Here is a 25,111-nt window from a genome sequence, read left to right as displayed (position 1 = left end):
CCTTTCACACCCGACGCAGCGTTTCGATGCATTGCTGTATGACGCACACGGGAGCTTTTTCTCGTCTGGAATCGTCGTTTACCCGTCGGGTTAATTAATAGTACCGCCGCTACTCAGCGTTGCACTGCAGATTCCCAACGACAGCCGCAGGCTAGTCAACGCATGCAGGAGAATGGCTCCTGCATGTGTTGGCTAATGTGAAAGAGCCCTTAAAGTTCCTCTTTAAGAGTATGAGACTTCAGAAATGTTCTATTTAGGATTAGACCTATAGATACAATTGCTTACTTTTCTAAATATATTTTCACTTCAGGTTGCTTGAAGTGGTTGGCTCAAATATGGGAAATAATTTTTTTGGATCCCACACCAAGCATTCTTAGCTGGGGGGGATAAAAACTACAGGCCGTGCCCTGATCTACACATCGCTTAGGGTTGGTGCACACCAAGAGCGCTTCTGAGCGCTTTTAAAAATGCCAGCTCTTTGAAAAGCGCTTGGCTAATGTATTAGAATGGGATGGATCACACCAAAGCGATGTGATTTTCTCCCAAATGCAAACGCGGGTCCTGCAGCATTTCTGCTGATTTCTGAGGCGATTCAGCCTCAATGTTAAGTATAGGAAAGTGGAAAATCGCTCTGAGGCTCCCTGCACACTGCGAATCCGATTTGCAATTCCGATTTTCCCTGGATGCTATCAAAAGAAAAACGCAGAAAAAAACGCAGCATGCAGTACAGATTAAAAATTGGAAATCGGAATAGCATGTGAAAATCGATTAAAAATCGGAATCGCATGTAGTGTGCAAGAGACTTGAAAAGCACTTGATCAGAACAATTTTCCAAGTGTTTTTATTACAGAAACTTTTCAGTTACAGCTCTACTGTAACAAAAAACAAAAAACCGCTACAACAGCACGCTCCAAAAATCGCTAGACATGATTAGAAAATCACTAGGCACATGCCTTGAATCGCCTAGGAAAATCACTTCAGAAAGAGCTGAGCGGTTGCGATTACACTAGCGCTTTTTGGTGTGCACTGGCCATAAAACTGATAACACTATCCTCTGGGGAATATGGTTAGCAAAATAAAAACCGTCCACCTGTAGTGAGGCATTTGCAGACTGCTGCCTGTTTGTGGTCTTTCCGGAAGTCCCCCAGGAAATAAGAATGTGCGCAGGTGAGATCCAGGTACTTGAGGAGAATTCGATCATCTGTGTGGCTGTGTGATAGCAGAGCACCTGTAGACGTTACACTGAGCAAGAAGAAACACAATAAATGTCAGGGTCAGCCTCTGTGACCCAGAATTGCTTTTGTTTTGAAGAGCTTGTACCGTACATGTTCTGAATTGTATAAGCCATAGTGGTTGGCCTACACTCTGCATCTCTCTGCCTTAGTTTTGCTAAACATTTATTTACCGGGAGCTATAAGCACCAGGCATCTGACCTCTGACTGCCATTCTGAAAATCAGCGTTCCTTGGAGTTTCTGGGAAATTTTCCATTCCACTTTAAAATATTGCATTTTTCTCCTTTATAAATTAAAGAGAAACCGTAACCAATAATAACTTCATCCCAATCAGTAGCTGATACCCCCTTTCCCATGAGAAATCTTTTCCTTTTCTCAAACAGATCATCAGGGGGCTCTGTATGGCTGATATTGTGGTGTAACCCCTCCCACAGTGTGATGTCAGGACCATGGTCCTCACTGTTTCCTTTCTGTGAACCTCATTGCATTGTGGAAAATAACAGCTGTTTTCCAACTGCAAAAAAAGCAAGCAGCATCTCCTTCTACTGATATCACCTACCAGTAGTAAAAATGTCACCATGTGAAAAATGTCAGAATGTAAATCAGGGAGAGGAAAGATTTTACAATGTGCAAACACTGACTAAATCATTTTACGTAATTATTGTAAAAATGAAGTACTTTTTTTATTACTTTATTTTCACTGGATTTCCTCTTTAAATGCTACCTGAACCAAGTAAAAATGTGTAAAAATGAGCACATAATGTATCTGCAAATCAATATTACATAATTACCTTGCCGTCCGCTTCTCTCACCGTTTTCTTCTTACGATTCCTTCTATTTCTGACAAGATTTTGTCAGTTGCTGTCAGTTATAACTGAGACTGATGAGCAAGGTAATGTCCATGTTTATCTATGGCTCAAGTCAGCGATATTACAGTTTAACAGTGTGCTGACCCGGAACCTGTCATGAGGTAATGGCCATTTTTAAAATGGAGGGCAGAGAATTCCTTTGATCACAGTGGAAAAACAGGAGAGGAGAAAGAGATTGATGAGTAGACTAAACGGGAGGAAAGCATGACATTGCGTATGTTTATTCTGACTTTGAACTTTCAGTTCAGGTTTAACCACTTGAGGACCATAGGCTTACACCCCCCTCCCCCCTTTTCCCAGTGACCAGGCTATTTTTTTAAATTCTGGCCACTGCAGCTTTAAGAGCTTGCTGCAAAGCCGTACAAATAAGCACACAAATGAATCCCCCCCCCCTTTTCTGCCCACCAACAGAGCTTTCTGTTGGTGGGCTCTGATCACTGCTTCAATGTTTATTTATTTTTTTTTTTTGTTTATTTAAATTAATTTGGAAATGTTTTTAATTTATTTTTAGTATTCCACTCCCTCACTCCCCGTGCTAGCCAATCACAGCGATTGGCTCCCATATACATCAGCCTCCAGGGGGACAGCCGAGTTTCACAGCTGTCCCCAGTACAGCGCTGCTATAGATCACATCACTGTACAGTGTAAATAGACTGCGGTTTCACCATCTAACAGTCTCGTAGCGGCTCCGGTCCGTCACTCAAGCGGAGATGCGCGCACATTAGCATGCAATCCCTTGCAATCTCTACCCCCAGGATTTGACACCGATTGGCATGAGGCGGTCCTGGGGGAGCCTCCTCGTTCAAATCAATTGGCGTTAGGCGGACGTTAGGTAGTTAAAGAGTAACCGCACTGAAAATAACATAGCTGGATTTACATTGACTGTATACCAGGAAAAATCCCTTAAGTGCAGCCTCTCACATTTCAGGTTTTTTTTTCCTTCTGTACCTACTTAGTGTCAGAAGTGCTGGTAATTATTCACCAATTCTTGAAAGGCTGTGTCCACAATTAGGTGATCTGTTTCATTACAAGCTTATTAATGCATGTCCAGGGAGTGCCTCCGTTGCTAGGCTTGAATAAATCTACTTTATTTAAAAGGAATACAGCAGTGAGTTTGTTCTGTAGGCTTGGCTGTCTGATTTTTTTTTCTCTGTTCTTAAAGAGAACCCGAGGTGGGTTTGTCAAATCATATTAGGACACTGTGGCAAGTTGTGTATACAATAACCTGCTTCTGTGTCCTTCCATTGTGCCTCCAGCCCCCTCTCCCCCCCCCCCCCCCTCCGGCTCTGTTGTCCCCATAAAAAAAAGAGCCAGGCTAGCGACACGCAGATTGTCGCTAGCCTGCTATTTACCTCAGCCTGTCACTCACCACCGCTCCCCTGCCTCCTGTATTACACGGCTCCCCCGCCTGTGTCCCTTCCCTCCCCGCCTCCGTAAGCTTCCTCCAATTGGCAAAACTGAAACAAGCTAAAAAAAAAAGATAGATACTCACCTTTGGAGAAGGAAGGCTCTGGAACTTGTATAGCCTAAAGCTAAGCTAAAGCTACATACTCCCCTCGCGCTGCAGGGTGACTGATTCAGCGTAGTCTCCCTGATGACTAGTGCCTTGCCGATCCATCTTCCAGATGGCAAGTATGCGCGATATTACACGACGGGCGTGACGAGACTTCAGGCGATCGAGGTACTTTGCGTTGTGAGTCCTTGGGGATCGTAAAGATCTGATCCGCCGTGACGGTCTTTATCGCCGCGCAACGCTAAGCAACGTTTGCATGATCGTGCACCAGTACTCACGTTGGGAGATCATGGAAACCGCTTGTCGCTCAAAAAAAATCGCCGGTCATCTACAAAATCATCAGAGGAATCCTGAGGTGGGTACGGGCCTCTACATTGTCCTCCTTCTGTACCCTTGTTTCACTACCAGGACCCAGTGGCGTTGTTTGAAAGCTTGGTGGAATAACTCTTTGGCCCTCCTTGGGCAGCCGCCAGAAGTACTCGAGTCACTGAGGACTTCCGAAGACAAGTAAATCCATACTGTGAACGTGCATATCAGGGCTTGCGCATGCGGCGTTGCCCCCGTCAAAAGACGGAGCCGAAGTTGCTTAAAAACAATAATTCGGCCTCCAGCTATCGCTGGAAGCCGAATTATATCATTCCCCACTATCCATGGCGGCCTGGAGGGGGAATAGTAATTAACACGGCCCGGAATTGTGCAGAAGCAGCATCAGCCATATACCGGCTGTATCCTGCACCCAAGTCTTTCGGCGCCAATTTCAAATGTATGCACCTCCATATTCCCCTCACTTAAGGTATACTTGAAATCAGTGCTGTGGAGTAGGAGTCGAGGAGTCAGAGCGCATTTTGGGTACCTGGCATTGGTGGTTTCATAAACTGAGGAGTCTGAGTTGGGTTTGTGATTTTTTTTTTTTTTTTTTTTTTTTTGTACCGACTCTACAGCACAGTTTGAAAAGATGTCCTAGATTGGAAGGAATAAAACTGACCATTTCAAATGTGGAGTGTGTTTTAGGTTCTTTGTAGAACATTGGCCAGAAGTTGAAGGGGAAAGGCCTTAGTTAGAGCGTATGCTTATCAGAAAAAGTGCGTATTGAGGGAGCGCTTAAAGATTTCACAAGTTGGAGAGTGACAGATGTGTTTTGGCAGAGAATTCCAGAGGAGGTGTGAGGCACATGAGTGAACAGTTGTCCTCCAACGTAGCTGGCCTCTTCTGTAGCAATAGCTCTTGCCCAATGTCAACTCAATGTCCTCAATGCCCAATGTCTGCTTCAAAGGGGGGTACCAATTAAGCTGCTCATCTGGGTGCCAAGCAGCATTGTAATGAATAGTACTCTTGCTTTGCAGCAGAGTCCCTGGTTTGAATGCCAGCCAGGGAACTATCTGCACAGAGTTTGTATGTTCTCCAGGTGTCTGTGTGGGTTTTGTCACACATCCAAAAAACATACAGATAAGTTAATTGGCTTCTCCCTTACTATGATGGACATGGTTGGTAGGAATCAGATGGCAGAAGATGTGGAAGATGTCAGTACTTCTGTGAGGAACATAAGTATTTGAACGCCCTGTGATTTTGCAAGTTCTTACACGTAGAAATCATGGAGGAATAGGAAATTCACATTGTAGGTGCATTCCCACCGTGAGAGGCCGCATTAAAATAAAAAAATCAGGAAATTAAATTGTATGATTTTTAAAGAGTAACTGTCAGGCTGCAAAAGCTAATTTAAACCTCTATTCTCCTGTGTTAAACAGTTTAGAAGGAAGCCAAAAAGGCAATACTGAAGTTAAAAATCTCTCTTACTGCTGAACTGCAAGGCTGTTAGACCCAAGCTCTCAAAAGGACGAAAGGCCGCATACCATACTGCAAAGCATTCTGGGGCTGCTTGGGTCCTCCCCTCGGCTGCTAGTGAGAAAGTACAGGCTCATGTTACAACAGCGTAGCACTAAAAAATCTCCGGGCAGAGTACACTGCAGAGCCCGCTATTGTTCCTAGCCACATGGCTAATCAATATTCACTGCACAGTAGTGTTTTCCATTACGAGCTTTTCTGTGAGTGGAATCATCAGGAAGCAGGCAGGACATGAGGACACAATTGGCTTCATAGGGGACAGACAAACATGGAACCTGCCATGAGCTGTACTATATAAAAATTCTGTGAAATCCAAACGTGGACAGTGAAATGCATATGTAATGTGAGTACAGCCAATGTTTAGCTACTGATATATGTTTTTTTTTCTCTAAGACCCTATACCTAACAGCTCCACTTTAAAGAATGTATTTATATTGCACTGCTGCACATAAAGTAATTATTTGAACACCTGAGGAAAATCAGCGTTAATATTTGCTACAGAAGCCTTTGTATTTATTTACAGAGCTCGAAAGTTTTATGTAGTTCTTGACAAGGTTTGCACACACTGCAACAGGGATTTTGACCCATTCCTCCACACAGATCTCCTCTAGTTCTGTCAGGTTTCAGGATTGTCACTGAGCAACACGGAGTTTCAGCTCCCTCCAAAGATTTTCTATTGGATTTAGGTCTGGAGACTGGCTAGGCCACTTTAGGAACTTGATATGCTTCTTACAGAGCCACTGCTTGGTTACCCTGGTTGTGTACTTCTGGTCATTGTCATGGTGGAAGACCCAACCACGACCCACCATTAAAGGGACCCTGAGCAGTACTTTAAATCAATACTTTCACTTACCTGGGGCTTCCTCCAGCCCACCGTACGCCGCGAGGTCCCGCGGCATCCTGGCTCTTATGCGGGTCCCGCTGGTGGCTCAGTTACCAGTGACACCTGGGCTGAGTGACGGCGCAACACTTCCTGGATCTGAATGCTTGGCGCCCGCTTCGCGTCATCACGCCGGCCGCTACGCACCGTCAAGGCGGCCGGCGTGACAGTACCGGGCATGCGCAGTGCTGTACTGTAGTGTACGAATAATTTTGGACTGAACACTTTTTGCTCAAATGTAAGTAAAAGCTGAGAAATGTTTTTTTCCACAATAATGCCTCTTGTACATGGTCTTATTATCTTTTGGGAAAATTACTTGCTGGTTGAATAAAAGTAACGTCAAAATTTGCCTGGGGTATGAATAATTATGGATAGCACTGTATGTGCTTTCACTTCCACTTTATGAATAAAGACCGGCATCTCATTGATGTCGGTGATCATTGATCACGCACACTTCAGTGAATGGGAAGTAACTATATACTAATGAGCGGCCATGAGAGCGTGCGAGGTACGTATATCTACGCCCCTGGAACCATTAATAGCCACCTGCAGGGCATAGATATACTGCCTCTGCTGCAGTAAGTAGTTAAAAAAAGTTATATGCTTATTCTTGTAGACTGAAGCCTCTGGAGGCACCAGCAGTGTTGGGGCCCACCCTGCCCCACCGCTGGTGGCTGGAACTTTCTTATTGTTCATGGCCATGCTTCTCCCCCTGTATGTGTGACCATACCTGTTTAGTAGAATGTACACATAGTAGAGTGTAGTGTAACATATCCAACAACCTTGTAATCGATATGTTCAGAGAGCCCCTAAACAGCAGAGGTGGACTCTAAGATGGATCGGGAAGCCTCTGGACCAGGCTTTCTCAACCAGGGTTCCATGAGCACTCTGCAGGGGTTCCTTGGCATTTCCCCCCAACGTGGGGAAAATATAACAGAGCACATTATAATAAGGGGTACTGTAGAAAGAAACACTAAATTGGGGGACAGAATAATGAGCACATTAACCCCCCGTCGGTAATCCCGACCTGAGCACGGGCTCCGCTTTGTGTGCTAGGACCGGTAAGCCTGTGCTCTGGTCGAGCTGGCAAAAACAGCCTCGTGTGCAGTGTTCCTGGGTCCCGTGCGCTATCAGCACTGCACAGCAGGACCTAGGCTTCTCCCCCGCTACCTGAAATTGTTTTCGGCTGCCAGGATCCCCATGTCCCCGCTATTCTTCCGGGGGTTGCGGCGGCAAATCTGTGCGGCGGTGGCAGCGTGATATCGGTGGGGGCGGGACTAATTTTAAAGCAGACCCGAAGTTTTTTTAGGCGACAAATATATATGTGTGTGTGTGTGTGTGTGTGTGTGTGTGTGTGTGTGTGTGTGTGTGTGTGTGTGTGTGTGTGTGTGTATATATATATGTGTGTATATACACACACAGTGGGTTGCAAAAGTATTTGCCCCCCCTTGAAGTTTTCCACATTTTGTCACATTACTGCCCCAAACATGCATCAATTTTATTGGAATTCCACATGAAAGACCAATACTAAGTGGTGTACATGTGAGAAGTGGATCGAAAATCATACATCATTCCAAGCATTTTTTCCAAATAAATAACTGCAAAGTGGGGTTTGCTTTCTGCCCCCTGAGTCAATACTTTGTAGAACCACCTTTTGCTGCAATTACGGCTGCCAGTCTTTTAGGGTATGTCTCTACCAGCTTTGCACATCTAGAGACTGAAATCCTTGCCCATTCTTCTTTGCAAAACAGCTCCAGCTCAGTCAGATTAGATGGACAGCGTTTGTGAACAGCAGTTTTCAGATCGTGCCACAGATTCTCGATTGGATTTAGATCTCGACTTTGACTGGGCCATTCTAACACATAGATATGCTTTGTTTTAAACCATTCCATTGTTGCCCTGGCTTTATGTTTAGGGTAATTGTCCTGCTGGAAGGTGAACTTCCGCCCCAGTCTCAAGTCTTTTGCAGTCTCCAAGAGGTGTTCTTCCAAGTTTGCCCTGTATTTGGCTCCATCCATCTTCCCATCAACTCTGACCAGCTTCCCTGTCCCTGCTGAAGAGATGCACCCCCCGAGCATGATGCTGCCACCACCATATTTGACAGTGGGGATGGTGTGTTCAGAGTGATGTGCAGTGTTAGTTTTCTGCCACACATAGCATTTTGCATTTTGGCCAAAAAGTTCCATTTTGGTCTCATCTGACCAGAGCACCTTCTTCCACATGTTTGCTGTGTCCCCCACATGGCTTGTGACAAACTGCAAATGGGACTTCTTATGCTTTCTGTTAATAATGCTTTTCTTCTTGCCACTCTTCCATAAAGGCCAACTTTGTACAGTGCATGACTAATAGTTGTCATATGGACAGAGTCTCCCACCTGAGCTGTAGATCTCTGCAGCTTGTCCAAAGTCACCATGGGCCTCTTGACTGCATTTCTGATCAGCGCTCTCCTTGTTCGGCCTGTGAGTTTAGGTGGATGGCCTTGTCTTGGTAGGTTTACAGTTGTGCCATACTCCTTCCATTTCTGAATGATCACTTGAACAGTGCTCTGTGGGATGTTCAAGGCTTTGGAAATCTTTTTGTAGCCTAAGCCTGCTTTAAATTTCTCAATAACTTGATCCCTGACCTGTCTTGGACCTGTCTGGTGTGATCTTTGGACTTCACGGGGGTTGTTGCTCCCAATATTCTCTTAGACAACCTCTAAGGCCCTCACAGAGCAGCTGTATTTGTACTGACATTAGATTACACACAGGTGCACTCTATTTAGTCATTAGCACTCATCAGGCAATGTCTATAGGCAACTGACTGCACTCAGATCAAAGGGGGCCGAATAAATATGCACACACCAGTTTGCAGTTATTTATTTGGAAAAAATAATATATATATTATATAATAAAAAAAAATTCTGCTGCCTGCACTGACCACTGCCTTGATTTTGACTACTCTCTGCCTTCCTTATTTGTACAGTTTTACAATTTTTTTAGGTTTATTCATAAATTTATTTAATTCAACAAATGTGTGTTCTAGTCTTCTATCTATATGCAGAATGTCTACCAGGCTTTTATTATGGCATATCTTGGTGAGTTATGACTTAAGAGTTGGAGGCCTAATATTCTTGAAAAAAATGTACCACATTTAACTCTTAATTCCAGACAAGCTGTGGCGCAGGTCTAGTAGCGCCTGCAATATTTACCTTCCCCGGCTCTAGCATAGTAGCGGCTCTCAGCTCAGGATCAGGCATAAATAGCCGATCCTGGTCAGGTCCGCTCTACAGTGCAGGCAAAGTCACCTGTGCAGTAGAGTGGACCTAACTAGGATCGGCTATTTTCGCCTGATCCTGAGCCACTACTGCGCCTGAGCTGGAGCCAGAGAGATTAATATTTACATGTCCACCAGTCGGAGGGGTCCAGCGAGACCACTGTAGGAAAGAGGAGGATGGGGGGAGCCTTGATAGGATCCAGAGGCTTCCCCCCTCCCGAGGTAAGTACCCACCAGGGGGGATGGGGGGGGGGGCACTTTTTTATGTTACAGGTTTTCATTAAGCCCTGGAACAACACTCCACAGTAAGGCTGAGAAAATATCTTCTACTTGAATTCCGTGTGCTCTTTTCACTTACTGAGTTCTGGCTGATCCGCTGCTGTTGGGATAAGTGTATTGAAATAGAAACAGACGTTCCAACATTCCGGCATGTTGATAGAATTTAAGGTAATTCAATTTTCTTTAGCGGGCTTTTGTGATTTCAGCTTTATGTCCTTGTTATACAAAACAAACAGCCAGGATTAAAAATTGCTCCATCCTTTTATTCTAGTTAATAAGTTCTTCCTAATGGGTGAACTGAGCTCTTGTAGCAAAACGCCCCGCAGGACTCATGCGAGGTAAAAGGGCAGAAATAACCACAGGTTTACTGTTAGCAGCAATCACAGCGATGTTCCTGTGGCAGGATAATTCTGCAGCTGAGGGTATCATTTAAAGAGTAACTGTACTGAAATCAACATTATGGATATAAACTGCTCATTTCCTATCCCTTTATAGCCAACTTTAAGGATATAAATTAAGTAAGTGTTTGCACATTGTAAACAATTTTCTTACCCTGATTTACATTGTGAAAATTATCACAGGTGGCTTTAATTCTGACAGATGCAGCTCTGCGGAATGTTTGTTTACTGAGAGTTCCAAAGCCAGTGCAAATAATACCTGGTCTCACAGAATGCTCTGGGAGGGGGATAACACATAGCTAAACAGGGGGATCTGTATAGCTGATATTGTGGTGAAACTCCTACCACAGTGTGATATTATGGCCATGGTCCTGACCGTTTACTTTCTAACCTCATTGCATTGTGAGAAATGATTGCATTTTCCAACTGCCAAGCAAGCAATGTATCCTTCTGTGGAATGTTCACTCAGGGTAGGAACACACCAGACAGAATTGCATGTGCGTCTACTACTATGTCCTATGGAAAACGCATGTGCGATTCTGCCTGTTCCTATCCAGAGAGTCCTGTGCACAGATATCACCTGACAGAACGAAAGATGTCACCTGTTGCACATTTCAGAATGTAAATCAGGGAGAGGAAAGATTTTAAAATGGGCAAACACTGACTAAACCATTTTTAAATAAACATGGTAAAAAAAAGCAATTTTATTCATTGCCTTATTTTCACTACAATTCCTTTTAAAGTCTGTTATTTTACTGCTTCATGCCATGGGCTGAAGGGTTCTGCATGCATGCTCTTGTGGCTCTCGTGCACTTTAGTGGAAGAGCAGGACTTTTATAGACTTGCTAGGAAATTATCTGATCTAAGTGAGTCTGGAATTTACATTTTCATTGGTGTAGTGAACAATTTTTCTTCCGATCAGAATTATCTGATCGCTCAAACTAGGGCCCGTGGGCCGAATGCGGCCCACTGAGGCTTTTTCACTGGTCCCCAAACACAACATGTATGACTTATAGATGTGGCTCACTGCACTTTAAATATCGGCGGCCCGCACATAGAATAGCAGTGCTGTCACCACCCATCCCCATACTATAGAAGCCAGTGAGCAGTCATTTGCTGCTTCCAACCCAATTCTGCATCAGGTGACACTGCTGTGCAATTGGACGGCAGGTTGTGACCTGGGTATGCTTCACTGTCTGGTGCACAAAGACATTCTTCGGGCGCCACATGACTGAATGGCTGCTGCTGGGAGGTCTCCTCCGGGTATGATTGGGGGGAATCAATACCTAGATTCAATATAAATGTTTTTCAGCATCATTTTATGTATGTTCCGGCCCCCCAGCAGTCTAAAGTATGTTGACCCCGCCCTTGACTGATAAAGTTTGGGGACCCCTGCCTTACTTGGTATATGGTGACATCCATGACCAGGGGCATAACTACAAATCATGGGGGCCCCAACAAAAACTTTGATGGGCTCACCAAATGTGGACACCCTTTCTCTAGCCTACCACCTGGTGACGCTCACAGCCTGGGGGCCCATCTCACAAGGGTCATAAAATAAGTGTGGCTATCATAATCTTCCCACCTGTAACAAGTGTAGCCACAAAACCGCTGATCTGAAGGATGGATCCCTTTATCAGAGGGAGTGAAGTAGTGGTTGGGGCCCACTTACAGCTCTGGGCTGGACTCGCAGTTATGCCGCTGTCCATGACTACATAGAGCTGACATAGCCATAGATATATCGATTGATGCTTGACCAACTTTACTTTCAAACTACAACTGATCATCTCCGTTCCCAAATCTATTTAGATTTGATGGGACAGAGTGACAAACTGGGCCAGTTTCTGGAAAGGCCACCAAGGCTTGTCGCTTTGGTGGCTGCAGCCCAAGGAGGCTGTAGATACAGAATAACAGTAGTAAAGCTGAGGTATCCGCATCCTCCACCATCCTCCATTTCCCATATATGTGTCTGTGCTTACTGTGTTTTGGCTGATCTATCATCCTTTCGGAGAGCGATCACAAAATAAAACCAGACGCATCGATGTTCCTGCGCCTCTATAGCATTTAAGGTAATTCAATTTTTTTAGCAGCCTGCTGCGATTTCCACTTTATTTCCTTGTTTTGCAAAAATAAACAGCCGAGATTGAAAAATTCCTTCAGCCGCCTGATAAACAGCGTGTGCTGCGCGAGAACTCCGGAGCCCCGTCCTTTGGAACGCTCGTCGCTTGCCAGAATCGGAGAGATTGATGCAAGTCGACAGAGGGAGATTTGGTAGGGTGCTCTTGGGTGACCAGCGAGGGAGGCGCAACATGACGTAATGTAAACGTGCGAGCTTTCAGGATGACTGCGCTTTTATTTAGGATCTTTCAGATAAGGAAAATCGGGTCTGTACAGATATGCAAACTCAAACACAATTATGTGACAATTTCACAATTATGTGAAAGAACTAGGGACTTAAAGTAAACCCTTTAAATGTTTTTAAAGCAGTTCCGAGATGAAAAATCAACCATAGGAAGTAACTTGTCTATATATCTTATCTAAAGTTTAGATGTTTACACAGTAAATCTAGCTGCAAACCGCTTTCAACAGTATATGATTATTTCTTTCTGTGATCAAATGAGAGCAGCTATATTCTGCTTGTCATCATTACACACAGGCAAGCTGCTCTACATCTCCACCCCTCAGCCTGTGAAAACGCCACTCCCCTCTTCTCCTCTCTCCACCCCCTTGCCTCTGAAATTTCTGGCTGGGAATGCCTCCTCCTTTGGGAAAAACCTCCTCCTTCCCTGACTGAGCTCCCATGAGCACTTACAACATGGGTCTAAGAATGCTTAGGCGCTGGAGGAGCTGTGGGTGCAGCTTGTTTAGTTTATAGGGAATTAGGGTATTAAAACAAAACGAAAAAAGTATTTGGCTTGAGGAATGCCCTATAAAATATATGTGAGGGGCACAATTATGAAATGTATTAAACTTTATCTCGGATCCACTTTAAATTTTAAAAGTTAGACACCTATCTCCAGAGGCTTTTCCCGCCTCCCTCCACCAGGACTGTGTCCTCCTGAAGCTCGCAGCCACGCCCTCATACAGGAGCGAGCACAGCTTCGCTGTACCTGGGTGGTAGCAAAGACCCCTTTGGGCTATGGCAAAAAAAAACAGAGCTGGATCGGGTCAGTGCTACTGCGCAGATACAGATGGCTTGTGCATACGCAGTAGCACGGACCGGTCGAAAAGGGTTTGTCAAATGTCTTGCAGAGGGCACACTGCTGGAACGGGCCAGTGTCCAGTCCAAAACTATTCATACCCTTCTCAATAATCAATAGAAAAGCCATGGCGCTTGTATGTTCTCTGCGTGTCTGCATAGGTTTCCTCCGGGCACTCTGGTTTCCTCCCACATCCCCAAAACATACAGATAAGTAAGTTAGCTATCCCCTATATTGGCCCTAGACTGCGATACATGCACTACACGATACACAGGGCCGGGCCGAGGCAAAGGCTGGAGAGGCCCCAGCCTCAGGGCGCAGTGTAGGAGGGGGTGCACAATTCATTCAGCTGTCATTCCTAATTGTGTATGAAGCAGAAAGAAATAAGAAAAGGGGATACATAGCAGTGACTGCAAGCCAGATAACTAGATATTAAGGTGTTGGGGAGGTTGTGGGCCCTGTGGCACCTCTTAGTCTAATAGCAATCCGTGTGTGATGGCTGGGGTGGGAGGGATGGAGGGGCGCACTTTGGTGTCTCAGCCTTGGGTGCTGGAGGACCTTGTCCCGCCTCTGACGATACATAAATAGACGTAGGACTATGGTAGGGATTATTGTCAGCCTCTCTGAGGGACAGTTAGTGACAAGACAATATACTCTGTACAGCGCTGCGAAAGATGTCGCCGCTATACAGATACTAAATAATAATAATCACAGGCACTTCCCTGATCACGGAACAGCGAGACTGCAGCGGACCGGTCAGTCTGCGAAGCGGCGATCGGTAACGGTGAGGTAAACAAATCAAGTAGTTGTATATACGCCCCTGGTCGTGAAGTGTGGTGCAGGGGGTGTAAATACACGTATGTGTGGTCAGGAAGGAGGTCAGGAAGAAGTTAAGCAAGTTGCCAAATGTAATTTTTTTTTTATAATGAAATTTATTGTCCCTTGAATAAACTGTAGATGTGTTAATTTCTTGTTTTCTCCCCTACTTCTGTTTTTGAATGCAGTTCTGGGCAGAAGCGGAGGCCTATCACCAAAGTGGTGTACAACCTCCTGTCGGAACGAGATCTCCGGAAGAGACTGAAAGAGGCTGGATTGTCCACTCATGGCACCAAGCAGCAGATGATACGGAGGCACCAAGACTATGTGCAAATGTACAACTCACAGTGTGATGCCCTAGAGCCCAAATCAGGTACACAAGTGATCTGAGAGTGCTACTGTGGCATCAGATATGAGTCTTTTCACCTGTAGGGGCTTAACCACTTAAGGCCCAGGGGATTGTTGTTTGATCTGTGCTGCGTGGGCTCTCCAGCCCGCAGCACAGATCGTGATTTAGGCAGGGCGATCAGACTAACCCCCCCCCATTTTTTTCCCCACTAGGGGGATGTCCTGCTGGGGGGGGGGGGTGGGGAGTCTGATCGCCGCCGCTCTGTGTGGCCGAGTGGGGGGGGGCTCCTCAAAGCCCCCCTCTTCAGCGATTTTCCCCCCTCCCTCTCCCTCCCTACCTCTTGCGCTGGCTGTGGGCAGCACAGGACGGATATTCGTCCTGTACCGCCTCTATTAGGCTTTAGCCTATCAGACGGCGGCGATCCCCGGCCAATCAGAGACCGGGGATCGTCGATCTCCTTTACGGCGCTGCTGCGCAGCACCGCCCGTATGGATGTAAACACGGGATTTCTTCCCCGCGTGTTTACATTGAGCCTGCGAGCCGCGATCGGAGGCTCGCAGGCTGTTCACGGAGACACCCTCCGTGAACTGACATGGAACCGCGGCCGTTTCCATGGAAACACCACTTCGACCTGCCGACGCCTAACGGCGTTAGGCGGTCGTTAATTGGTTAAAGAGGCCCTGTAGTGACATATAGTAGAATGCAATAAATTGTTCAGGATACCCACTTTTACAGTAATTTTCCTGGTTTCCGCATCAGAAACACTCCCTATATTTATACAGTGAAGCCCCAGGTATCTGGCACAGATGGGGATTGCCTGATGCGGATATGTGTGCTTTCCGGTTGCTTGAGAAGTCAATATATATAATATGGTAATACTAACCTTTATCTTCTGCTCTAATGTGTGGATTCAGCTTTGTCAAACTCCAGTCCTTGAGGGCCAAATCCATTCCAGTGTTTACAATGTGTTTTACTTAATAAGCCACACCTTTCCTGATTCAGTCCCATCAATTAACTTGAGCTGTGCCAAAAATGTGTCCTTGAGTACTGGAGTTTGACGTCCCTGCCTTAGATAGTGGAAGGAACAAAGTGCTCCAGTAGCACAGAGTATATCAGGAGAGGGATGGAAGGAGCAGAGTCCTCCAGCAGCACAGAGTATATCAAGAGAGGGATGGAAGGAGCAGAGTCCTCCAGCAGCACAGAGTATATCAGGAGAGGAATAGAAGGAGCAGAGTCCTCCAGCAGCACAGAGTATATCAGGAGAGGGATGGAAGGAGCAGAGTCCTCCAGCAGCACAGAGTATATTAGGACAGGGATGGAAGGAACAGAGTTCTCCAGCAGCTCACAGGTAGAGAGAGATAATCTTTGACAGGAGCAGAAGCCAATAGAAACAGCTCGTCTTCTGCAAGTCGGGATGATGCATTTTGATAGGTTGTGCAGGCTTCTCTGGCGGGTCTTAGCTTTTCTTCCCCCAAGCAGTGTGCAGAGAGAACGGAACAAAATAAGTTTCCCCTGCCTCCCTTTGGTGGTTTATTCTATTATGTTCCTGTTTGAAGATGTGGAGGAGGTAGTGGGGAAATCATCTAAGCAGGGCATGTGTAAAGTCTCCTGGAAGTTCAGCTAAGCTGTGGCAATTAAATAAAATGTTAAGAAAGACTAATAGAAAGAATCTGAGCGAGCAGAGACAATATAACGTACAGTATAGCAAAACATGTACATCTAAAGGGATGTCAGGATGTCTCTTACTATTGTTAAGCTGTCTCTCTTTTAAGTTTTTGTCTATGAAAGCAGGTAAATTACCGATCTTCTACTGCACCTGTGAAAAATGTTATGAATTAGCACCCAAAAAGTCTAAAATAACGAATGTGGTGATTTACCGAGCACTTTATGTTTGATGCATCTCTCGTCTTGAGGTTCTACAACGTTATCTAATATACTAATCCAAGCATGCTTTGTTAATACAAACTGCAGCATTAGCTAATATAGCACAACATTACTAGCTGTTGGCAGTAAAACTACCTTGTGACCGGTTACTAGTGTCTAGAGGAATGCTGTATGGGTGGCTAGTTGGATGCAATGTACATTATGAACACTGCTTTGCTTTTATGTTTTTAGTCACTTTTGATACAGTAAAGCCATTACTGATTTATAAAGCGCCAACATACCGGTACTCCGTGGCGCTGTACAGCGTAAGTAAGAAACGCACACGGGGTACATAATAATACAGACAATGGTGTACGCCAATATACAAGATACATTATTAGTGACAAAATACAAAAATGATGCAGAATACAAAATACAGAATTGATATTGACAGTGATAAAAGTAGCACGATGAATAAAATGTATAATAATTTCCAAGAAACAAAAGGGGGAGAGAGCCCTGCCCTTGCGAGCTTACAATCTAAAGGGAATGGGGGGGGGGGGGGGACGAGGAGGGAGATATATAACACTATGATGTCACTTTATACCAATGTGCTACTACATACTTTATTTTGAATACTGTTATGGTTGTGTATTTATGCAAACGAGATACTGTATATACTCGACTATAAGTCTAGAAATTTAGGTCTGACTCACTTCATAAAAGTATGGGGGTCGTCTTATACATGAGTCACATGCAACACTGAGCACACTGAGTAACGTGTGTACTATTAGTGACATTCCCATTTGCAGCAATTTACCTCATGGTGACACTTTCTTGATAATGGCAATACCCCCCAAAAGAACACAGGTCTGAAAGTCTTGGCCACAACAATTAACAAGGAAAGGGGCTGTGGGGAGGTCAAATATTGGGCTTCAGGAAGAGGGGTGAATAATTGCAGCGCTAGAGGGTCTGGAGGAGTTATTGGCTGCACTTAAGGGACAGGAGGGGTTAATAGCTGCAATACTGTATGCAGTGCAGTCATTAACCCCTCCTCCAAGTGCACCTGTTAATGCCTCCTGGTTCCAAAGTGCAGCCATTAACTTTACTGGGTAGACTTATACTTGAGTCAATAAAAAATTCCAGCTTTAGAGGGTCAAATATTAGTCAACTTATAAACAAGGTCGACTTATATACAAGGATATACAGTAGTTAGATTTAGATGTGCTGTAATGATTAAATTGGCCTTGACAACATAACCCGTTAGTGAACGAACCATTTGCAGCTAGTGCTGTAGATATATTTGTACAAATGTTGCTGTGACCTGATGCTCTGCATTGTATGTTAGACACATTTTGCATGTCCATATTTTGCCTTCCCTTCAAACTCTCTCCTTGGTAAAGATACCATGCAGAGAATAAATTGATATGAGCGGCGTGCATAAAGTTTCCTGTTAAAGAATCGTTTCATAATATCACATCTGAAAGCAATTTCCATACAAATTTGTGATGGAATGAAGCTTATTTGCTGCTGTCGTCTTCTCATCTTATTTATGCAGTTTAGTCTGTCTCTGTGGGAATTGTATTTGTCATCATTGATGCGCTGATTACAGCCAGTGGGGGGTGCTGCTTTTGGACCAATGAACACTCCCGCTACCAGGAACCTTCTCCCAGATGGGGATACTCTGGCGTCTGCGCGGCCCCCTTTCCGGACTTGGCGGTCCCCTGTCCTCTTGCTCCTTGGCCTCTCTGTTCTTTTAGAGCTGTACTGTGCTCTGTGTAATGGATGCCTCGTAATTATAAAGAGGACCTGTAGATAAAATGGTCCTAGGGCCTGGTCAAAAATCTATGGCTCGGATCAGCCTTTTTGTAGTCTAAGAACCCCTACTAAATTTTTCTGACCTCAGAGAACCCCTGCATAAAAATGATGGGTACAAATCGCACCGCTTTTTTTTTTAGTTTTCCCCAGCTAATATTAGACACCACTTGATTAACAATAGTGTCATTGTCAAATTAAAAATGCAGCAATCCCCACCAGTGGTGCTCGTCATGACCTCGTGATCACGAGTCGTTTTTTGCCAATCACAGGGTCGTAATTGGCAGATGTGATCGTCTCTCGGTGCACTCATGATTGCACTCGTTACCCGTCTCGTGATTACTAGTATTCGTGGTTAAAAACCCACTGACTTTAGCTGTTAATAGCAAAGCCCCCTTACATGCTAGAAACACCAAATTTGCCAGATATGTTAAGAAGTATAGTAGATCACGCAGTGTTCTCTCCAGAATTTTTTTCCAGCCGGGTGGCTTGAAAAAGTAGCCGGGTGGGGCGAAATGAGAGAATACAGGACCGGTGTTTTTTGGTGCGCATCTCTGCTTACACCATAAGAGGAGGTGAGCTGATAACAGCCGGGTGCTCACCAAAACTAGCCGGGTTGAGCACCTGGCTAAAACAGCCTGGGGAGAACACTGCTAGGAGGAGCACCACTCCAGGAACAAGGATGGTGTGCCACGGGTCTCAGTCTCTGTGTCCCCAAAGACCCACAAACGATACTTCTCTTCCAAAGGATCGGCACCACACTTAAATGTAGTTAAAGCAATTGTGCAATTGGAAGAATGGCTTTGCCCGGAACGGCGTCTGTCTTGCTGTCATCTTTTGATGCAATAAAAGAGCTTTAACTACATTTAACTGTGGTGCCGGTCCTTTGGAAGAGAAGATATGTTAAGAACAGTGGGAACAAGAGGAAAACATTTTTTTCAAAACGACCTTATAGTTTTTGAGAATTTAAAGTTTTTAAATGTTTTCGATTTTAAAGTTTTTCGATTTTAACGTTTCAAAGGAAAAAAGTATACATTTAAATGCGGTAAATGAAAGTTAATGTATTTACCGCATTTAAATATACTTTTTTTTTTCTTGGAGACCTTAAAATCGATTTTCTCAAAAACTATAAGGTCTTTTTGAAAAAAAAAAATTCCCTCTTGTTCCCACTGTTCTTCTTAGCGTTAATGATTGTTCTTTGGAGATTCCCACCAACCTACGCTATCTTCACTGGTTTGCTTTACAGGATTAAACTGCCCGGCTTAAAGTAAACCTTAAAGGGAACCTAAACTGAGAAGGATATGGATTTTTCCTTTTAAAATAATACCAGTTGCCTGACTCACTTGCTGATCCTGTGTCTCTAATACTTTTAGCCACAGCCCCTCAATGAGCATGCAGCTCAGATGCTCTGACTCAAGTCGGACTGGATTAGCTGCATGCTTGTTTCAGGTGTGTGATTCAGCCACTACTGCAGCCAAAGAGATCAGTAGGACTGCCAGGCAACTGGTATTGTCTAAAAGGAAACATCCCTATCCCTCTGAGTTAAGGTTCCCTTTAACTGAGAGGGGTATGGATGTTTCCTTTTAAACAATACCAGTTGCCTGGCAGTCCTACTGATCTCTTTGGCTGCAGTAGTGGCTGAATCGCACACCTGAAACAAGCATGCAGCTAATCCAGTCTGACTTCAGTCAGAGCACCTGATCTGCGTGCTTGTTGAGGGTCTGTGGCTAAAAGAATTAGAGACACAGGATCAGCAAGTGAGTCAGGCAACTGGTATTATTTTAAAAGGAAAAATCCATATCCTTCTCAGGTTAGGTTCCCTTTAAAGAGAACCTGAGACAAATGGTAGGAAAGGAGTTTATTGACCTTCCGCCCTGTAGTCTGTCCTCTCCCGCCGGTGTCCATCCGTTCCCCTTTGTTGTGCCGCTGTGTATCCCGCAATACAGCTTGGATGCGGGCTATTGCGCATGCGCTGTTCCGGACTGCCCCTCCTCCATCATGGTACCATGGCCGGAAACATTCTGCGCAAGCTCTTCAACTGTGCTTGCACAGAAGCTCCCGGCCACTGAAGCACGACCGAGCGGTACTGGGACCGCACATGTGCAGTAGTAGTCCGCAACTGAGCCGAGGGGCTGATAGCGCTGCAACCGAGGGCACTAGGAGGACAATGACAGAGCAGACTGGAGGAAACCCCTGGTAAGTAAGAATCCTTTTATGCATTCGTCTCAGGTACCACTTAGAAGTGGTATGAATCGCAGCATTTCTTCTTAGCTCTAAAAACCAATTACCACAAAAATAAAACTTGGTAGCAGAGCAGCAGCAAAGGTGGCCATACATCAGGCGACTTGACGGCCGATCGACCATCCAATTCGATTATTATAATCGAATTGGATGAAAGTCTGTGCCGCCAAGTGCATGCCCGACCGACAAAGCGACCAATTTCATAACTGAAATTGGTTGCACTGTTGTTAGCGTATGCTGCAAGATGTTGGGCCAAAGTTGGTTGGTTTGGTGCGCGGCAGGAAGGGGCGTGGAATTTCCTGACGACCCCATCCTCTGCCTTGCCGCTATGTCCCCTCCCAATGCTCGCCCTGCCAAAGTGTATACATTACCTGTCCACGGCCTCCGCTCGTCTCCCACTGCTCCGGGCGCTTTCTCCTATTCTGCATACAAGCACGCCCCACGTGGTTTCCTAGTGTGTGACGTCACGCGCGCCCTTACTGGGAAACCACGTGGGGCGCACTTGTATGCGGAAGAGAAGAATGGGCCCGGAGCAGCGGGAGACAAGCGGGGACCGCGAGCAGGTAATGTATACACTTTGGCACGGCGGGCATTAGGGGGGCACAGCGTTGAGGCAGCGCACAGGGCCGATTCCGGATCGATTTCAGCATGAAATTGTTAATCGGCCTGTGGTGTATGTGCAGCTGACAGATCTCTCTATTATCACATTCGATAAGAGAGAGATTTGTCTCTTGGTCTAATCTGCCCATATATCGCTAGATGTAAAACAGTTAACCGCTTCTGGCCACATCCATAGATGTGATATCTTTTGTTTACTAATTGCAACCCACAAAGGAATGTAAACATTAGCAGCAGTGCTGGAACTGAACAGCCACCCATAGTAATGCTAGGTACCCACCATACAATGTTCTGGCAGATTTACCTGCCAGATCGATTTTTTCCAACATGCCCGATCTAAACCTCAATTGATTTTCCAATCGATTCTCCAATCAATTTTCATAGAAGTGAACAGAAATCGATCAAAATTGAAATCGGACATGTTGGAAAAAATCGATTTCTCAAGTAAATCTGCCAGAAAATTGTATATATGTACCTAGCAGAAGGGCCCATTCACACCTGACAGTGGCAACATTTTGCGCAGGTGATTTTACCGCGATAAGCGCAGCAACATCTCTACACTATTGCAATACAGACCAATTGCGACCAGCACTTTTATAAGCACTGTATCGCGATCGCTCCACAGTCACGAAAAAATGCTGCTGGCAGCACTTGTTGCCATTGCCAATAATTGCGAAATCGCTCAAAATCGGGTTACAATTATGCTAGCGCTTCAGAGGCTAGCAGGAATTACCCGCTAATCGCCCTAGGGTTAATGCGTTAATATCACTGTAAACTCTCACGATTTGTGAGTGATCACGATTAGCACTTTTTAAGCACTGTAATGCTATTGCTTTCGAATCGCGGTAAAATGCTGCATGCACCACATTTTGTGATTGCTGCTTATCGTGAATCGTCCATGATCGTCGGTAATCGTGGCAGTGAGATCACTGCCATTAAGTTTGTATAGCACTTTGAAAAGTACTAGTGCTTCGACTATGAACGGGAATCGCCCACTAATCGCCCCAATGTGAATGGGCCCTAAAGCAGAGACAGCTGAGAAATGGTTACTAGATAGATTGCAGCTATGCAATAAAATGCAATGACAGCTTTCAGAGCAGATAAGCAATAGGTCCTTTTTGAAAAAAACATGCAGATGTAATTTTACGATTTGGCCACAAGATGTCCTCGCAGGTGTCTTCCGTACTTCCGTATGTGTAGTATTAGTACGCAAACAGGAAGCACTGCGTGGACGGGTTTTGTGAATGTTCCTATTCATTGATCTAGCGGCTAACGATCGTCTGCAGTAAGGAGCGTGCGGGGGGGGGGGGGGGGGGGTGTTTCGAGGGGCGAGCGGGATGGACGTAGTAGCTTCGCCCCTGCAAGCAGTTGTGGCATCTTGCAAGGACGTAGTTACTCCCGGGGGAGGGGAAGTGGTTAAAGGGGAACGTCAGCCTAAACAAACATACTGTCATCAAGTTACATTAGTTATGTTAATTAGAATAGATAGGTAATATAATCTCTTACCCACCCTGTTTTAAAAGAACAGGCAAATGTTTGTGATTCATGGGGGCTGCCATCTTTGTCAAGGGGGCAGCCATCTTTTTGGTTGAAAGGAGGTGACAAGGAGCAGGAGACACAGTTCCAACTGTCCTGTGTCCTGATAACCCCTCCCAGCTGCATGCGCTAGGCTTCAAATGTCAAATTCAAAATGTAAAAAAAAAAATTGCACCAAAACAGCAGAACGAGAACAACATCATCAGAAATCCCATCATGCTTTGCACAGCATCAGGGGAAAAAAGCCCGGGCAGTTTTCTTCTGTGCAGCTAAAAATGAGGCTTGTGTAAGAGAAACAAAGTTCTGATGCTGTGAAACTATATAAGAAACACCAGGCCTTTTCAGTGCTGCTGAGTCAATTTTTAGTCCGGAGGTTCACTTTAAGGTATGAATTGTTTTCAAAACTTCTTGGCTGGGATGTTACAACAGAATTGTGTATTGATGATAATTGGCATGGAGCGTTACTCTTCTCATTCGAGTAGGAGACGTTGCCTTTGTTAGCGATGATGCCTCATCTCAAAACACAAACCGTCTCGTCTGAAGTGCTGCGTTCTCCTGCGACTGCACAATGACGCAGATAGATGAGCACCTTCACAGATATGATACTCGCCATGATTTCCACCGCTTGTCCTGGAACAAACCACAGCTTGTTTTTTTAATCAGGCTTTTTGTCCTTCTTTAATCAAAGTCCTTCTTTTCCTTTCCTTCCATAAAGGCGGGGGCGAGATTAGAGTATGGAAAGCAAAAGCAATTTATTTTTACCTGATCGAAAAGTAAAATCCTTTCCTTGTCAATGACCTCTCTGTATCGCTTTAGTGACTTCTGTAAGAAGACGCCAACAGTGGAGGAACCCTCAAACTGCTTTGTTATGTGTGAGAGATTCTTGATAATTCCAGTAACTTTCCTGGTAACAGCGCAGGACACACTGATGATGGTTTCACACTGCTAACTGGCTGCAGAAAAGCGTGGTGGTGCAATGGTTGCATCACACCTCTATGCTAGCACGGCAGGCAGCACGGTGGCGTAGTGGTTAGCGCTCTCGCCTTGCAATGCTGGTTCCCCGGTTCAAATCCCAGCCAGGTCAACATCTGCAAGGAGTTTGTATGTTCTCCCCGTGTCTGTGTGGGTTTCCTCCTTTCCTCCGGGCACTCCGGTTTCCTCCCACACCCCACAAACATACAGATAAGTTAAATGGCTCCCCCTAAAATTGGCTCTAGACCAGGGGTTCCCAACTTTTTTCGGTGTGGCTGATGGGCGTAATGGGTTTCAGGGGGGAGGGGCTTTAGTCGGGTGCTGCAAAGGTGGCCAGGTACAGGTATGGGTTTATCTAGGTATAGTTTCCCCAGTGTAGGGAGTATAGTTGCCCCAGTGTAGGGATTATAGCTGCCCCGGTGTAGGGATTATAGCTGCCCTAGTATAGGGAGTATTTTTGCCCCAGTATAGGGAGTATAGTTACCCCAGTATAGCTGCCCCAGCATAGGCAGTATAGTTACCCCAGTATAGCTGCCCCAGCATAGGGAGTATAGTTACCCCAGTATAGCTGCCCCAGTATGGGAGTATAGTTACCCCAGTATAGCTGCCCCAGCATAGGGAGTATAGTTACCCCAGTATAGCTGCCCCAGCATAGGGAGTATAGTTACCCCAGTATAGGTAGAAGATGCCCCAGTATAGCTAGTATAGTTGCACCAGTATGGGGATTATAGTTTCCCCAGTATAGGTAGTTACGCCCTCCCCCGCGGCCGCCGCTGTGTTGCCTTAGCTGGCGGCCGCTTCCTCTTTGATATTGTGCTGTCCGCTCCCTGTCCTCCATGCCTGTGTTTTTATTCACAGCCGCGCGTCTCCCGGCTGCTGTGAACAAGCAGGAAGCAGGACAGCGGTTCCCCTGGTAACAGTGATATACAACGCCGCTACAGGAAGCCGCTTCCTGCTTGTTCACAGCAGCCGGGGGACGCGCTGCTGTGAATAAAAACACAGGCATGGAGGACGGGGAGCGGACAGCGCAAGATCAAAGAGGAAGCGGCCGCCAGCTAAGGTATCACTAGCGGCGGCCGCGGGGGGAGGGGGAGCGAGAGGCCCACTGGTTGGGGACCCCGGCTCTAGATTACGATACATGCACTACATGATACATACATAGACATGTGACTATGGAAGGGACTAGAGTGCGAGCCCCTCTGAGGGACAGTTTAAGTGACAAGACTATATGCTCTGTACAATGCTGTGTAAGATGATAGCGCTATATAAATACTTAATAATAATGCTAAAAATAGTCTTTGAGAATTACCACGACAATGTGCAGTAATCTCCTATCTGGCTGCAGGCCATGCAGGAAGTGAGCTTCTCTAGTGCTTACTTCCTGTGGCCAAAACTTTAATTGCATGGAAATGTATTGGAGCCGGCCCCAACG

The 25,111-nt window shown here is 45.4% G+C and overlaps 1 protein-coding gene across 6 annotated transcripts in view; it reads left to right on the top strand.

The window, feature by feature from the left end:
• Window positions 1-25,111, top strand: part of RAD18 (RAD18 E3 ubiquitin protein ligase) — a 618,600-nt gene that overhangs the window by 197,886 nt on the left and 395,603 nt on the right. For all 6 annotated transcript variants that reach the window (XM_068252779.1, XM_068252778.1, XM_068252780.1 and 3 more), the window contains exon 7: window positions 14,474-14,658. In XM_068252779.1, the coding sequence (XP_068108880.1) occupies window positions 14,474-14,658 (185 nt within the window). The remainder of the gene's footprint in view (window positions 1-14,473; window positions 14,659-25,111) is intronic.

This window comes from Hyperolius riggenbachi, chromosome 9 (assembly GCF_040937935.1).
Source record: "Hyperolius riggenbachi isolate aHypRig1 chromosome 9, aHypRig1.pri, whole genome shotgun sequence".
Taxonomy (NCBI): Eukaryota; Metazoa; Chordata; class Amphibia; order Anura; family Hyperoliidae; genus Hyperolius; species Hyperolius riggenbachi.
Note: the sequence above shows the minus strand (reverse complement) of the source record. Positions and strands in the feature narration are given on the sequence as shown.